General features: G+C 51.3%; 1 protein-coding gene and 2 long non-coding RNA genes across 3 annotated transcripts in view; 1 reads left to right on the top strand and 2 right to left on the bottom strand.

The window, feature by feature from the left end:
- The window catches only part of LOC26515542, a 171768-nt gene extending 164325 nt beyond the window's left edge, over nucleotides 1-7443 (top strand). Inside the window, exon 6 of the long non-coding RNA XR_001408376.3 lies at nucleotides 7315-7443. This is a non-coding gene — a long non-coding RNA (uncharacterized LOC26515542). The remainder of the gene's footprint in view (nucleotides 1-7314) is intronic.
- Nucleotides 1-15888, bottom strand: part of LOC123257641 — a 58130-nt gene that overhangs the window by 15840 nt on the left and 26402 nt on the right. The window contains exons 2-3 of the long non-coding RNA XR_006507766.1: nucleotides 9879-9961; nucleotides 7303-7685 (exon numbers count right to left, since the gene is read on the bottom strand). This is a non-coding gene — a long non-coding RNA (uncharacterized LOC123257641). The remainder of the gene's footprint in view (nucleotides 1-7302; nucleotides 7686-9878; nucleotides 9962-15888) is intronic.
- On the bottom strand, nucleotides 11625-15561 carry LOC6505118 (importin-4). Its single transcript, XM_001965388.3, has 3 exons — nucleotides 15419-15561; nucleotides 13556-15352; nucleotides 11625-13495 (listed from the first exon to the last, which is right to left on the bottom strand). Exons 2-3 carry the CDS (start codon nucleotides 15245-15247, stop codon nucleotides 11834-11836), a joined length of 3354 nt encoding a protein of 1117 aa, XP_001965424.1. The 5' UTR covers nucleotides 15248-15352; nucleotides 15419-15561; the 3' UTR covers nucleotides 11625-11833.

Raw genomic sequence — 15888 nt, 5'->3', positions numbered from 1 at the left:
CTGGAACCGGCTACCGGTTCCTGGGACCGGGCTACGGGCTCCTGGAACCGGCTACGGGCTCCTGGGACCGGGCTACGCGTTCCTGGAACCGGCTACCGGCTCCTGGGACCGGGCTACGGGTTCCTGGAACCGGCTACCGGCTCCTGGGACCGGGCTACGGGCTCCTGGATCCGGCTACAGGCTCCTGGGACCGGGCTACGGGCTCCTGGAACCGGCTACCGGCTCCTGGGACCGGGCTACGGGCTCCTGGAACCGGCTACCGGCTCCTGGGACCGGGCTACGGGCTCCTGGATCCGGCTACAGGCTCCTGGGACCGGGCTACGGGTTCCTGGAACCGGCTACCGGCTCCTGGGACCGGGCTACAGGCTCCTGCATCCGGCTACAGGCTCCTGGGACCGGGCTACGGGCTCCTGGATCCGGCTACAGGCTCCTGGGACCGGGCTACGGGTTCCTGGAACCGGCTACCGGGTCCTGGGACCGGGCTACAGGCTCCTGCATCCGGCTACAGGCTCCTGGGACGGGGCTACGGGCTCCTGGATCCGGCTACAGGCTCCTGGGACCGGGCTACAGGCTCCTGGAACCGGCTACCGGGTCCGGGGACCGGGCTACAGGCTCCTGGATCCGGCTAGCGGCTCCTGGGACCGGGCTACGGGCTCCTGGAACCGGCTACGGGCTCCTGGGACCGGGCTACAGGCTCCTGCATCCGGCTACAGGCTCCTGGGACCGGGCTACGGGCTCCTGGATCCGGCTACAGGCTCCTGGGACCGGGCTACGGGTTCCTGGAACCGGCTACCGGTTCCTGGGACCGGGCTACGGGCTCCTGGAACCGGCTACGGGCTCCTGGGACCGGGCTACGCGTTCCTGGAACCGGCTACCGGCTCCTGGGACCGGGCTACGGGTTCCTGGAACCGGCTACCGGCTCCTGGGACCGGGCTACGGGTTCCTGGAATCGGCTACCGGCTCCTGGGACCGGGCTACAGGCTCCTGCATCCGGCTACAGGCTCCTGGGACGGGGCTACGGGCTCCTGGATCCGGCTACAGGCTCCTGGGACCGGGCTACAGGCTCCTGGAACCGGCTACCGGGTCCGGGGACCGGGCTACAGGCTCCTGGATCCGGCTAGCGGCTCCTGGGACCGGGCTACGGGCTCCTGGAACCGGCTACGGGCTCCTGGGACCGGGCTACAGGCTCCTGCATCCGGCTACAGGCTCCTGGGACCGGGCAACGGGCTCCTGGATCCGGCTACAGGCTCCTGGGACCGGGCTACGGGTTCCTGGAACCGGCTACCGGTTCCTGGGACCGGGCTACGGGCTCCTGGAACCGGCTACGGGCTCCTGGGACCGGGCTACGCGTTCCTGGAACCGGCTACCGGCTCCTGGGACCGGGCTACGGGTTCCTGGAACCGGCTACCGGCTCCTGGGACCGGGCTACGGGTTCCTGGAATCGGCTACCGGCTCCTGGGACCGGGCTACAGGCTCCTGCATCCGGCTACAGGCTCCTGGGACGGGGCTACGGGCTCCTGGATCCGGCTACGGGCTCCTGGGACCGGGCTACAGGCTCCTGCATCCGGCTACAGGCTCCTGGGACCGGGCTACGGGCTCCTGGAACCGGCTACGGGCTCCTGGGACCGGGCTACGGGCTCCTGGATCCGGCTACAGGCTCCTGGGACCGGGATACGGGTTCCTGGAACCGGCTACCGGGTCCTGGGACCGGGCTACAGGCTCCTGCATCCGGCTACAGGCTCCTGGGACGGGGCTACGGGCTCCTGGAACCGGCTACAGGCTCCTGGGACCGGGCTACGGGCTCCTGGATCCGGCTACAGGCTCCTGGGACCGGGCTACAGGCTCCTGGAACCGGCTACCGGGTCCGGGGACCGGGCTACAGGCTCCTGGATCCGGCTAGCGGCTCCTGGGACCGGGCTACGGGCTCCTGGAACCGGCTACGGGCTCCTGGGACCGGGCTACAGGCTCCTGCATCCGGCTACAGGCTCCTGGGACCGGGCTACGGGTTCCTGGAACCGGCTACCGGCTCCTGGGACCGGGCTACGGGTTCCTGGAATCGGCTACCGGCTCCTGGGACCGGGCTACAGGCTCCTGCATCCGGCTACAGGCTCCTGGGACCGGGCTACGGGCTCCTGGAACCGGCTACGGGCTCCTGGGACCGGGCTACAGGCTCCTGCATCCGGCTACAGGCTCCTGGGACCGGGCTACGGGCTCCTGGAACCGGCTACGGGCTCCTGGGACCGGGCTACGGGCTCCTGGATCCGGCTACAGGCTCCTGGGACCGGGCTACGGGTTCCTGGAACCGGCTACCGGTTCCTGGGACCGGGCTACGGGCTCCTGGAACCGGCTACGGGCTCCTGGGACCGGGCTACGCGTTCCTGGAACCGGCTACCGGCTCCTGGGACCGGGCTACGGGTTCCTGGAACCGGCTACCGGCTCCTGGGACCGGGCTACAGGCTCCTGGGACCGGGCTACGGGCTCCTGGATCCGGCTACAGGCTCCTGGAACCGGCTACCGGTTCCTGGGACCGGGCTTCGGGCTCCTGGAACCGGGCTACGGGCTCCTGGATCCTGCTACAGGCTTCTGGGACCCGGCTACGGTCTCCTGGAACCGGCTACAGGCTCCTGGGACCGGGCTACGGGTTCCTGGAACCGGCTACCGGTTCCTGGGACCGGGCTACGGGCGACTGGAACCGGCTACAGGCTCCTGGATCCGGCTAGCGGCTCCTGGGACCGGGCTACGGGCTCCTGGGACCGGGCTACGGGCTCCTGGATCCGGCTACAGGCTCCTGGGACCGGGCTACGGGCTCCTGGATCCGGCTACAGGCTCCTGGAACCGGCTACCGGTTCCTGGGACCGGGCTTCGGGCTCCTGGAACCGGGCTACGGGCTCCTGGATCCTGCTACAGGCTTCTGGGACCCGGCTACGGTCTCCTGGAACCGGCTACAGGCTCCTGGGACCGGGCTACGGGTTCCTGGAACCGGCTACCGGTTCCTGGGACCGGGCTACGGGCGACTGGAACCGGCTACAGGCTCCTGGATCCGGCTAGCGGCTCCTGGGACCGGGCTACGGGCTCCTGGAACCGGCTACGGGCTCCTGGGACCGGGCTACAGGCTCCAGCATCCGGCTACAGGCTCCTGGGACCGGGCTACGGGCTCCTGGATCCGGCTACAGGCTCCTGGGACCGGGCTACGGGTTCCTGGAACCGGCTACCGGTTCCTGGGACCGGGCTACGGGCTCCTGGAACCGGCTACGGGCTCCTGGGACCGGGCTACGCGTTCCTGGAACCGGCTACCGGCTCCTGGGACCGGGCTACGGGTTCCTGGAACCGGCTACCGGCTCCTGGGACCGGGCTACGGGCTCCTAGAACCGGCTACCGGCTCCTGGATCCGGCTACAGGCTCCTGGGACCGGGCTACGGGCTCCTGGAACCGGCTACCGGCTCCTGGGACCGGGCTACGGGCTCCTGGAACCGGCTACCGGCTCCTGGGACCGGGCTACGGGCTCCTGGATCCGGCTACAGGCTCCTGGGACCGGGCTACGGGTTCCTGGAACCGGCTACCGGCTCCTGGGACCGGGCTACAGGCTCCTGCATCCGGCTACAGGCTCCTGGGACCGGGCTACGGGCTCCTGGATCCGGCTACAGGCTCCTGGGACCGGGCTACGGGTTCCTGGAACCGGCTACCGGGTCCTGGGACCGGGCTACAGGCTCCTGGATCCGGCTACGGGCTCCTGGGACCGGGCTACGCGTTCCTGGAACCGGCTACCGGCTCCTGGGACCGGGCTACGGGTTCCTGGAACCGGCTACCGGCTCCTGGGACCGGGCTACGGGCTCCTAGAACCGGCTACAGGCTCCTGGATCCGGCTACAGGCTCCTGGGACCGGGCTACGGGCTCCTGGAACCGGCTACCGGCTCCTGGGACCGGGCTACGGGCTCCTGGAACCGGCTACCGGCTCCTGGGACCGGGCTACAGGCTCCTGCATCCGGCTACAGGCTCCTGCATCCGGCTACAGGCTCCTGGGACCGAGCTACGGGTTCCTGGAACCGGCTACCGGCTCCTGGGACCGGGCTACGGGTTCCTGGAACCGGCTACCGGCTCCTGGGACCGGGCTACAGGCTCCTGCATCCGGCTACAGGCTCCTGGGACCGGGCTACGGGCTCCTGCATCCGGCTACAGGCTCCTGGGACGGGGCTACGGGCTCCTGGATCCGGCTACAGGCTCCTGGGACCGGGCTACAGGCTCCTGGATCCGGCTACAGGCTCCTGGGACCGGGCTACGGGTTCCTGGAACCGGCTACCGGTTCCTGGAACCGGGCTACGGGCTCCTGGATCCGGCTACAGGCTCCTGGGACCCGGCTACGGTCTCCTGGAACCGGCTACCGGCTCCTGGGACCGGGCTACAGGCTCCTGGATCCGGCTACAGGCTCCTGGGACCGGGCTACGGGTTCCTGGAACCGGCTACCGGCTCCTGGGACCGGGCTACGGGTTCCTGGAACCGGCTACCGGCTCCTGGGACCGGGCTACGGGCTCCTAGAACCGGCTACAGGCTCCTGGATCCGGCTACAGGCTCCTGGGACCGGGCTACGGGCTCCTGGAACCGGCTACCGGCTCCTGGGACCGGGCTACGGGCTCCTGGAACCGGCTACCGGCTCCTGGGACCGGGCTACAGGCTCCTGCATCCGGCTACAGGCTCCTGCATCCGGCTACAGGCTCCTGGGACCGGGCTACGGGTTCCTGGAACCGGCTACCGGCTCCTGGGACCGGGCTACGGGTTCCTGGAACCGGCTACCGGCTCCTGGGACCGGGCTACGGGCTCCTAGAACCGGCTACAGGCTCCTGGATCCGGCTACAGGCTCCTGGGACCGGGCTACGGGCTCCTGGAACCGGCTACCGGCTCCTGGGACCGGGCTACGGGCTCCTGGAACCGGCTACCGGCTCCTGGGACCGGGCTACAGGCTCCTGCATCCGGCTACAGGCTCCTGCATCCGGCTACAGGCTCCTGGGACCGGGCTACGGGTTCCTGGAACCGGCTACCGGCTCCTGGGACCGGGCTACGGGTTCCTGGAACCGGCTACCGGCTCCTGGGACCGGGCTACAGGCTCCTGCATCCGGCTACAGGCTCCTGGGACCGGGCTACGGGCTCCTGCATCCGGCTACAGGCTCCTGGGACGGGGCTACGGGCTCCTGGATCCGGCTACAGGCTCCTGGGACCGGGCTACAGGCTCCTGGATCCGGCTACAGGCTCCTGGGACCGGGCTACGGGTTCCTGGAACCGGCTACCGGTTCCTGGAACCGGGCTACGGGCTCCTGGATCCGGCTACAGGCTCCTGGGACCCGGCTACGGTCTCCTGGAACCGGCTACCGGCTCCTGGGACCGGGCTACAGGCTCCTGGATCCGGCTACAGGCTCCTGGGACCGGGCTACGGGTTCCTGGAACCGGCTACCGGCTCCTGGGACCGGGCTACGGGTTCCTGGAACCGGCTAACTGCTCCTGGGACCGGGTACAGGCTCCTGGAACCGGGGTGCAGGCTGCAGGGACCGGGTACGGGCTCCTGGAACCGGCTTCAGGAGGTCGGGCCACAAATGGCCGAGATATAAGCTCTAGAAAGCGTATTTCTGGCCCGATCTGGCAACGCTGTGCATTGTTGGAATTAGCGTTCCAATTCCCTTCGAACTGCATCAATAGTTTTTCGATATCGAACAACTCATTTCCGACCCGATTTTCGAAAAAATGGAAAGGGGGGGTTTTTTCTTGATTTTTCGGCGAAAAATTGATTGTCCGATTTCGGCGATCTTTGGATGCATTTGGACTAATTTCGTGGCGCTGATTCCGAAAATGTACGGCGTTGCCAGATTGGGCCACAAATGGCCGAGATATAAGCTCTAGAAAGGCTGAAAGCTGAATCACGTTTTTTTTTAGATTTTTGGTGAAAATTTTGTTGTTTAATTTCGGCGATCTCTTTACTATTTTTTAATATTAAAGACTATATTTTATATTCCCAAAACTGTTCAGACCATGCATAAAAAAAAAAACAAATTTGCCCATATGGGGGGATTGCTGATGAAATAGATTTGTCGTAACATATGCAATAGACATAGAAGCTCAGTGATTGATTGCCAATTGCCAGGACCTCAAAATCCAGAGGACCTCGACGCAAAGAAAAAAGGAAAAAAAACCGACAAACCCAAATCAAAAACAAAAGAGTAGAGTGCGAAATGCGAAAAATATAGCCAGAAATCAAATTGTCAACGCATCCAAATGAAAACTGTGCAACCAAAATGCAAAGCAATTAGCAGCATGCTAGAAAGAGAAGGAACTTAAAACGAAAAAGAGAAAGAGAGAGTTTTTCCCTTGAAATTTGTAAAATTTTTCATCACCTTTGTCCCCGTAGTGGCGCCACCTGGCGACGGCAGATTTGGACCCCAACTTTGTGTTCGCTAATGAACAACAAACTTAAGGTCTTTCCGGGGGAATTCAGCAGTCAAACGGGGCAGTAAAGGGACCAAGGACCAAGGACGTAACGAGAGAAATGGCAACAAAATATCGTCAATAAGGCAAAAGAAATTACAGAAATTAAATGAAATGCAATTAACCAGCTAAATGAGCAAAGCCTTCGAGGTAAGAAGCCTGTGAGGACGAAGGTAGAACGAAAATAGAGGCAAATAGAAGTGTCAGAAGGACGAAGATTACATTTTGTAAACCTAAAATCACGAATTAAGAAATACAACAATTAGCAACTACACTAAAACCAATAAACAAAATACGAACAAAAAAAAAACAAATCAAAAATAAAATTCTTAGCCATTTCAGAAACAAAAATACAAATATTAAAAAATTTATTTCAAAAGCTTGAGGCAATAAAAATGGTTTCTGTTATTAAAACTTTCGATTGATGTTTATTATGATCGCATAGCAAATGTGAGAAGCAAAACGAAAATATTTTATTAACATTTTTCGTATTTGTTTAGACGAAACTTTTATTGACAGAAACGATTGCTTTAGAAAAAAATTAAATATTATGACTACAAAAGTGCACAACACAAAAAATATGAATACTTTTTAAACTATTTGAAATAGTAAACAATATTTCAAGGCTTCGGAATTTAAAATAGGTAAAAATTAAAGTTTTTTATTAAATCAAAATAATTCTGTTAAGTATTCTACTTTAGTATATATTTTTAAAAAGTTTTTACATTTATTAAACCTTTTCAAAAACCATTTTTAAAACCCAAACAAAAAATCTATCTTTAATTAATTTAAAATTTTTTGTTAAAATATATTAATAACAGAGAAATAACTTACATTTTTTTCCAGTGCCTTTGAGGATAGTAAAAGCTGGGAGGCAGGATGGCTCCTTCAATTGGATGGCATTGCCGGTGGCGCATCCTTGCGCTGCTTCCTTGATTCCTTGGCCATGCAAATGAGTTGGATTTATGCATCCCCTTGGTAGGAAGACAGGTAGTGCTGCGCCTCTGCCATCTGGCACGCCCCCTTTTAGCCAGGAGACCCGGAGGTAGATGGTCCGAGCCGAGACAGCAGCTCCTTGGCACTCCTTTGGGGCATATTCGATGCACATCGATTGATTTCGCATCAACGCAAAATGCGAAACGGATTATTAAACTTGCCACTGGCCAGGCCAGGCCAGGCCAGGCCAGGTGTGTGTTCAGCATTTCCCAGAGCAGCTTCTGGAAAACCAAAAAAAAAAAGATATAAAAAATAAAAATGAAAAATATAAAAAAAATAGGGGAGCAAAAAAAGGAAAAGGTGGACGAGAAGGAAAAGCGATTCAAAGGGGGTGGAGTGGAAAAACTGGAAGACAATTTTGCAGCTGCTGCAATTTTCGATAAATTCTTTGCTCAAAAGATGCACTGAACAGAAACGGGGATAAAACGACGTCGCTGGAGGTGTGTGGCGGTGGGTTGAGTGGGCCGAGTGGGCTGGTGTTTGGGGGAGTGTAGGAAAAATGGCAATGGTATGGAATGGTATGATGCAACAGCGGCAGCATCAGCAGCAGCAGCAGCAGATATTTCATTCATTTCCATAATTTTAATAAAATTGAAGAAAAATATTCAAGGCAGTGCCACAGAAGCTGCGACACGGGGGGACAGACAGGACAGCGACAGCGGGCGATGCCGGGGCGAAATGAAAAGCGGAAAATGTGAAAACGCAAAATATGCGGCTATGTAATGGCGGACAACTCACGAGCACAGTGAAGCCAGCCAAAATAGTGATAGTTTTTGGCACAAATTTATAATATTTTTAACGATAATTTTATGAAATTTTAAATTATAGAAAAACTAAGGGATAGAAAACAAAATATTTCTAAAATATTTAACATTCCAAACATTTCAAAACTTTTGTTGAAAAAAATTCACAATATAACTCCCCTGCAAAATAAAATATAACAAAATAAAATAGTCAAAAAATAATACCAGCTTCACTATGCAATTTCAACGCTTTCATTTCGATTCGGTTTCGGATCTCAACTCTTTATTTTTTTGATAAAATGATATTTTCTTTTTTTATTTTTACCTGTCCCCGTTTAGTTGTTTTCTTCTATTTTTTTTTTGTGATGCTGTACATGTGCTGCTATTTGCCCATTTTAACCCACTGGCCCCTTGACCCGTAACCCGTAACCCGAAACCCTTAACCCTTAACCCTCTATGCCACATTCGTGTGTGTGTGTGTGTGCGGAAAAGAATGAGAGGAGGAGTGATGGGGAGAATGTCAAGCAAATGACATTATTCAGTTGCTGGCAAAGTTTTTGACTGATGCCATGGCATGTGCACACCCACCATCCCTCCCCCCTTATGGCTAACCTGCGGAGGAGCCTCTGGCAATCTCCTTTTGGCTTCTTGGCCAAAGTTCAACGTTGAATTCAGATGCTCGCTGATTGCCGACCATCTTGCAGCTTCCATCTTCCACCTTCATCTTGTATATTCTTCAATTTTCAAAGCACTTCAACAAATAAATACTATATAGTTTAGAAAATCTATGTTAAGATTTATAATATTTAAGTTTCTATTTAAATAATAATAAACAAACTAACACCTAAACAGAACAATAATTTTTTTTAAATAAAAACAAATCGCATTAATTTTCCAGTGCATTTGTTTTTACAAAAAGAAGGACCAAGATCAAGGAACAAGAAGGAGGAACAGTAGTACCAGGAGGAACAGCATTCAGAAGATATGTCACCAGGTGGAAGTTGGCATTTAATCCAACCAAAAGTCCTAACATCAACAGCCAAAAATTTGTAGCAACCTAACAAAAAGCAAAAAAAAAAAAAAAAAAAAGTGAAAATGAAAATAAAAATTTTCAAAGTCAAGGTGTATGGGGATAAATTCTTCTACCAAAACATGTGCCGCTTCTCAAAACAATGAAAATGACTTTCACTTGAAGGTACGAGCAAAAATTTGACGGAATCCAAAAGGCAAATGAAAATGTTTAAAACTTTGTAGGCAGAAGCCATTTGGCCCCGTTTTTTGGGGGAAATTTTGGGGAAAAGCCACTTGAAAAGCATCTCTGGCTCATAACTCATGATGTTCGACCTAAATCCTTGGCCTCCTACTGCCCCTTTTTTATTCTGGCTGGTTTTAAGGACCCTTTTAATTAAGCCCACCCACACTCTTTCGGGACGAAATTAATTTAGCCAAATCATGGGGAATCAACAGGAGCCTGGCCAAAGTGAAAAAAGGAAGAAAAAATAAATATATATGTAAAAGGGACATGTGCGTGACGAAAGGAGCCAGAACAAAATAATAGAATGGCCAGGAAAATGTTTCTATTCCTCCTTAAAAATAAAGTAAGGAAAGGTTAATTGGGATGGAGACGAAGCTTAAATACTCTCACTTGGGGTATAAATTTCAGGCACTTACCAAATAATATTCATTTCAGGATGATATAGGATATAGAATATAGTCCTTAGAAATCCTTATGGAAAAACGTTTCAGTCGTATATCTGTAATAATATATCGAATATCGAATATATCGTAATATATCGAATAAATAAAAATAAAAATTAGTGATTGAGTGAAGTAGTGAAGCAAGGAGGAGAGTCTATAATTTTATTAATTACTTTCTAATATTTTTTAATATTTATATTTTTTTCCTTGATTCCATAGCTAGCCCTTATGAGAAGCGTGTAGAAGGGCGCTCTTTTTTTATTTAGAGTTCCAATTTACTATTTTCTTATCGGAACAGAGAAGTATCCAACCCTTTGAAAGAGTATACGAAAAAAAAAAAAATAGACAACGCACATGCAAACAAGGGTTAAACAGCCTCCTCGTCATGTGTGTGTTTCTGGGGCGTAGGCCGCCCCCTTTTTTATATTTATGGCTACTACGTGTTGTAGTGGGCGTGTTATGGGCTGATATAACCCCTCTTCAAATAAAAAAAATTCAGAAAATGAGGAAAAAAAACGGGAGGAAAGAAAAGCCTTTGGCTACACACACCTTCTATTTCGTTTTTAGGGCCAAAGCGACAACATAAAACAGTCGTAAAATTTATTAAGTGACATTTTTGTGTTTGTAAAAAAAAAAAAAACAGCAACAACCGGAAGGGAACAAAAATATGTATGTTTATATAATAATAATAATAAAACCAAGTAAACATGAGAAAAACATTTGCTGGACAAACGTTAATTACGGGTGAGCACAACAAAAACAAAAAAATAACAAAAACCAAAGCTTAGCACAAGCCATCAATTAAATATTAATTAATTGGCTGAAAAAATTGTTTTCTCTCTCTCTCTCTTTCACCTAATTAGATGGCCATCTCTTTCGTTGACTTGATTTTGGCCTGTTTGCTAATTTTACATTTTCTAATTGCTCATCAGTTGCTTAATTGTTGCCAAGACTTCAACCAAAAAAAAAAAAATATATCAGAGGGGAGTGGAGAGAAAAAAGAAAGCGCAAAACCCCTCTGTGAAAATTTGCTTTCCGGCGAGGGCTTCGCTCATTTAGCTGGTTAATTGCATTTCATTTAATTTCAGTAATTTCTTTTGCCCTATTGACGATATTTTGTTGCCATTTCTACACAGTTACGACCTTGCTCGTTTGCCGGCGACCCCAGCAAAGTCTGTTCTTCATTAGCGAACAGAAAGTTCGGGGGGGCAACAAATCTGTCAAGTGGCCACCTTTCTATTTTTCTGCTCGTAAATAGCTTCCAGGGTTGCCAGCTTTCAATAGAAATGAAATTAATGAGGCGAAAATAAGAGAAACTTAGGAAAGGAAAGGTGTTTTAATATTTTAAATCCAAGCTAGACTAATATACTATAACAAGTTTTTGTTTTTCAGAGTTTTTAGAAGGTTTTTATAAAATATTCAAAATCATGTTTCTCTTTTTACTGTTAGAAAATTAGGTTCCAGGGTTGCCAGCTTTTAATTGTAATTAAATTATTAAGGTGAAATATAAGACATTTTTTATACTGTTCTCAATTTTATACAAAATTTGTTGGGAGAATTAAAAAATCTCAACCAAAATAGTCAACCCTATAACCTTCTTCAAAAAGGGTCAGTTTAAGTGCCTCGTTAAATCTACAATTCCCACGATTCCCTATCAAATTGTTTAGCTTTTCAGGACTTTCCCAACCCCACCCTTTTCAAAAGAATACAAATTTCTGATTAAACTTTAAGAAAAGGGCAATAAAGGGGGGCAAGAGGCAACCCCAACTGCAATATATATATTTCGGAAAACTGCATAATCCCAAAAATTAACTTCTTGAACTAAGAATTTGGAAGCCAAGAATCAATTGGCTTTTGGATAAATCCAGAATGATACGCCGGAAAAGTAAACTTGAATTTTGAAACGTAAAGATACCGAAGAGATATCTTTAGGGGAACAACTGGGCAACTGCTGATTCGCATTTCAAGGCCACAGCATTAAATTCTTCGGGATGCGCTTCCTTGATGGCCCCGACTAGGTTCTTGGCCTTTTGTAGATTCTCTTCGGTACCTAACTGGTCCCTGTCCACGAGATTGAGGAACATCTCTAGTATCTCGGAGATGAACAACTGGACTGCCTCGTTCTTGACATCGATAAGGATATTGAGAGCCGAAACGAACAACGAAAACTGTGCCTGCAGATCCTCCAAAGCAAGAAATGGATTATCATTAAAAATTAAATCGAGAAAGTCCTGAACTGGGCACTTATTCTGATCGAATATCATCATTTTGCACATGGCTTTCAGTGCCGATTGTCTCTCCATTCCAATTAGGCGGCGATTATCGCGAAGAACACCAACCAAAGGTTGTGCAATCGTCAGAATATTGTCCGGCTTGCGGTCCAACAAATCAACAATGTCGCCCAAGGACTTGAAGCTGCGTTGACGCACCAGCTCGTAGCGATTGCGTAGATTCTTGCTGATACTCGAACAGATAAGCTCGTAGTAAGGATCCGCTGCATACTCCATTACATCCAGACACTTTATGAGAACGCCACAGAAGTAGCATTCCTTTTCGTAACCCCCGCGAGAGAACCAGGATGTCCTGGCCAGAGGTTCGAGCTGCTGGGTGAATCGTCGCGGTCCCATGGCCTTGCACAAGATCGGCAGGGTCGCAATGGCCTTCTCTACCAGTTTCTCTTCCTTGTGATACGATTCGCACCAATATCTGGGATCGTTGGGTCGGATATTTTCCATATCGTCGTAGCAGTTCCAGTTCTCGTTCACCTGACATTCCATATTCCTGCGCAGTACATTCCTGAGTACCGTGAAGATCTTGGGTCCCTGAGACACCTTTTCCAGCGCCCGATACTCCAGTGCGGTCAGAAGAATGCGAATGCATTCGATTTCGGCAATAACGACTTTTGTTTCCCCGCTATCGGCCATGTGCAGGATAGCTTTTCCAATAATCTTTGTGCAGAGTCTCTTGGCCTCTCCATAGCTTTCTTTTTTCCACAAAATCAGCACACATTGGGTCAGAGTTTCGAAGGCTGCTTTGCTCACGTACTCCTTGTCCAGGTCCAGGCACTCTACCAACCTGCGAATAACCTCCTTCATGAAGGGTTCGAAGCTTTCAGGCAGATGAATAGCCAAGCTTCTGAGGCATAGAATGGCCTCCTCGCGGGCATCGGATAAGTCAAAATCGGAGCTGTCCACGCTGCGATCATCATCCATATCGTCCTCGGTTTCGTCATCGTCTTGCGTCGATGACTCTTCTTCCCCAAATATTTCATCATAGTTTACGTTGTCGAACTCGTGCACGGGCACGTCCACGAGATTCCCTCGATTCTCGAGGCTTTCTACATTCTCCTGCTCCTCATCTGGCTCTGGATCTTCTTGGAGTCGTTTCAATGTCTTGAAAACCGCCTCTACAATCAGCTTCACATGGGGCTTGCACTGGTCCGGTATGACAGCACACAGCTCAGTCATCAGCTCGAACGTGAAGGATTCGGGTGAACGGTTCTCTTCCAGGACACTCACATCGAAGGTCAGCAACATGGGCGCCAGATTGGTGAACTTCTCCCTGCTGACACGCGCCAAAACGGCAAAGACCTGGAACCGGAGATGGGAGTAATGAGTATAGACTCTCTGAATCCTGTAACAAATACTCACCCTTATGGCCTGCGCCCTCAGTTGCAAATCATCCTCGCCATTGAGGATGAGACACGGCTGGGTGGCGTCCACCACAGTATTGAAATGCGGCTCCATGGCAGCACCGACTGCATCGCAAACACCGGAAATGCCGCTGAGCGCCATTTGGCGCGCAAACTTGCTATCAACCTCCGGTTGGAGGAGCTGCAACAGACGCGACATCAGATCCGGAACATAACGCTCCACGATGGACGGACGGAGACCTTGGAGGAGCAACTCCAGAGAGTAGAAGAGCCTTGAGTCCAGGTGCGAACCACTGGAAGTGGCCCGGCACGAGTCGAGCACTTGTTCAAAATAATCGTAGTAAATGGTCATTAGACGGTCGGCTAGTTGGGCGATCTCCGGGAGCAGATGCTCCACAATCATGGATAGGGAAAAGTATGCAGCCCTGCTGACCACGGGCTCTTCGTCCTTGAATCCGTTCTTGATCAGTTCAAATATCCGTTTCAGGTGTTTTATTTTCAGTTGATCGGTGAATCCCTCCGACATAACGCCGAAGAATACGTAGACTCCTAAACGCTGTACGGGCTTCGGTTTGGTATCCAAATGGGCATTAAAGAGTTTCAGGCATCGGGCAGCCAGTCGATTGCCATTTGACTTTGTGGCCAACTGCTTCACGGTCTCCACTCCAGCTGCTAGAATGGACGGTCCTTCGAGACACAACCCAAGGTAGTCCTCCTCGCCCTCCGCGTCCAAAGCCGGTTCAACGGCCAGCAGGCGATGCAAAGCCATCAGGACATCATCGAGCATCTGTAGCTTAGCAGTATCTGAGAGCTTCTCCATCACAATCTTGCCCAGCATCCGCAAAGCTTTGACCCGCATGGGCATGGGCAGATTAATGTCAGAGACCAGAATCAGTAGTACTTCGAGGATCATGCCGAGATGCTTCCAGAGGAAGAGCGGTTTGTATTCGTGCAGGGTTCGGAGCATTTCAAAGCCCCTGACGCACTTGACCTCGTTGGGCTGATACGGGCAGAGCTGGAAGAGCCGCATCACCAGTGGCATGGACGAGCTAAGCGTCTCGCCAGTCCTGAAATGGTTGTGTCCCACAACAAGGGCTCTGATCCAACCCGACAGCAGACGGTCGGTGATCGGGGTCACCAGACAACCCTCGACATTGGCCAAGTGGAGGCCATCCAGGAAGATGCGTTGAGCTCGCTCCATCTGATGGACAAACACCTCGGGCGAGGCATCCGCTAGCAGACTGTAGATTATGGATCCCAAGTGACGGCGCGTCACATCGACTGACAGGCATATAGCTTCGATGTAATCAAAGACGGCCTCGGTCCACGATCCACGCTCTTGGGACATGGCCAGACCCAAGTTGCGGAGAACCGAGCGCTGCAGAAGCTCATTCCCATCGTTCTCCAGGGACTTCAGGCTCTCGAACAGCTCTGTCATAATCGTAGCAGACTGTTGCTCGCTCAGCTGTTGCCATACTGGAGCTTCGGCCAATCGCAAGGCCAGTATATTGGCAGCATTCTGGCGCATTTTGACGATTTCATTCGATCGCATCACGGAGCAGATGAAAACAGTGCTATCGGCATCGTCGCACTCCTCCTGAAGCTCCTCGGTGGCCCGGCGGACGATCTCGTTGTGGGTCGAGCCCATGTTCTCCAGCAGCAACATGATCTGATTCTTGCGTTCTCGCATTATGTCGTAAGAACGGATCGGATCAAGGTATATCACTACAGATTCAAATCGAATCACTCCTTCACTAGATAGTCACACAAACACCTTCCGAAACAAGATATACCTCTAAAATATTTCACAAATTATTCCCAAATCTCTGTTGGATTTTACTATTCTTCTAGTCACACTCACCCGCTGATCGTCTGAGTTTTTTTTTCAAGATTGAGTTAAACAAGTTTTGGAAAACCGAATAACACAAATGCAAAATTACAAAATATATAGAAAACTCGAAATATGAATTTTTTTCGGAGCTCTGTAGACTTATCTGTACGAGAACGAAGTGAAGAGTGAGGATATTCGGGACTGGGTTCAGATCTATACATTTTTTCGATTTGACAGTTGATGGAACAGCCAACTTTGGATAGAAACTTGGAATTTCAAGCCATACTTGTTGAAATTTATCTTCCCAATTCCCAAATATATAATTTTCTTATCTTTAAGACGGTTTAAATAAATTGGTATACCCGGTAATCATAGAAAATAAAGACTACTGCATAGAATTTAGGAAAGAAGCTTCATAAAGTCTACCAACTGCCCAACCGACCAAAGGGTGCTGCCACATATCGTACAGCTCGAGTCTTGGAGATAGATAAGAGTGTATA

Source organism: Drosophila ananassae, chromosome XR (assembly GCF_017639315.1).
Source record: "Drosophila ananassae strain 14024-0371.13 chromosome XR, ASM1763931v2, whole genome shotgun sequence".
Lineage (NCBI taxonomy): Eukaryota > Metazoa > Arthropoda > Insecta > Diptera > Drosophilidae > Drosophila > Drosophila ananassae.
Note: the sequence above shows the minus strand (reverse complement) of the source record. Positions and strands in the feature narration are given on the sequence as shown.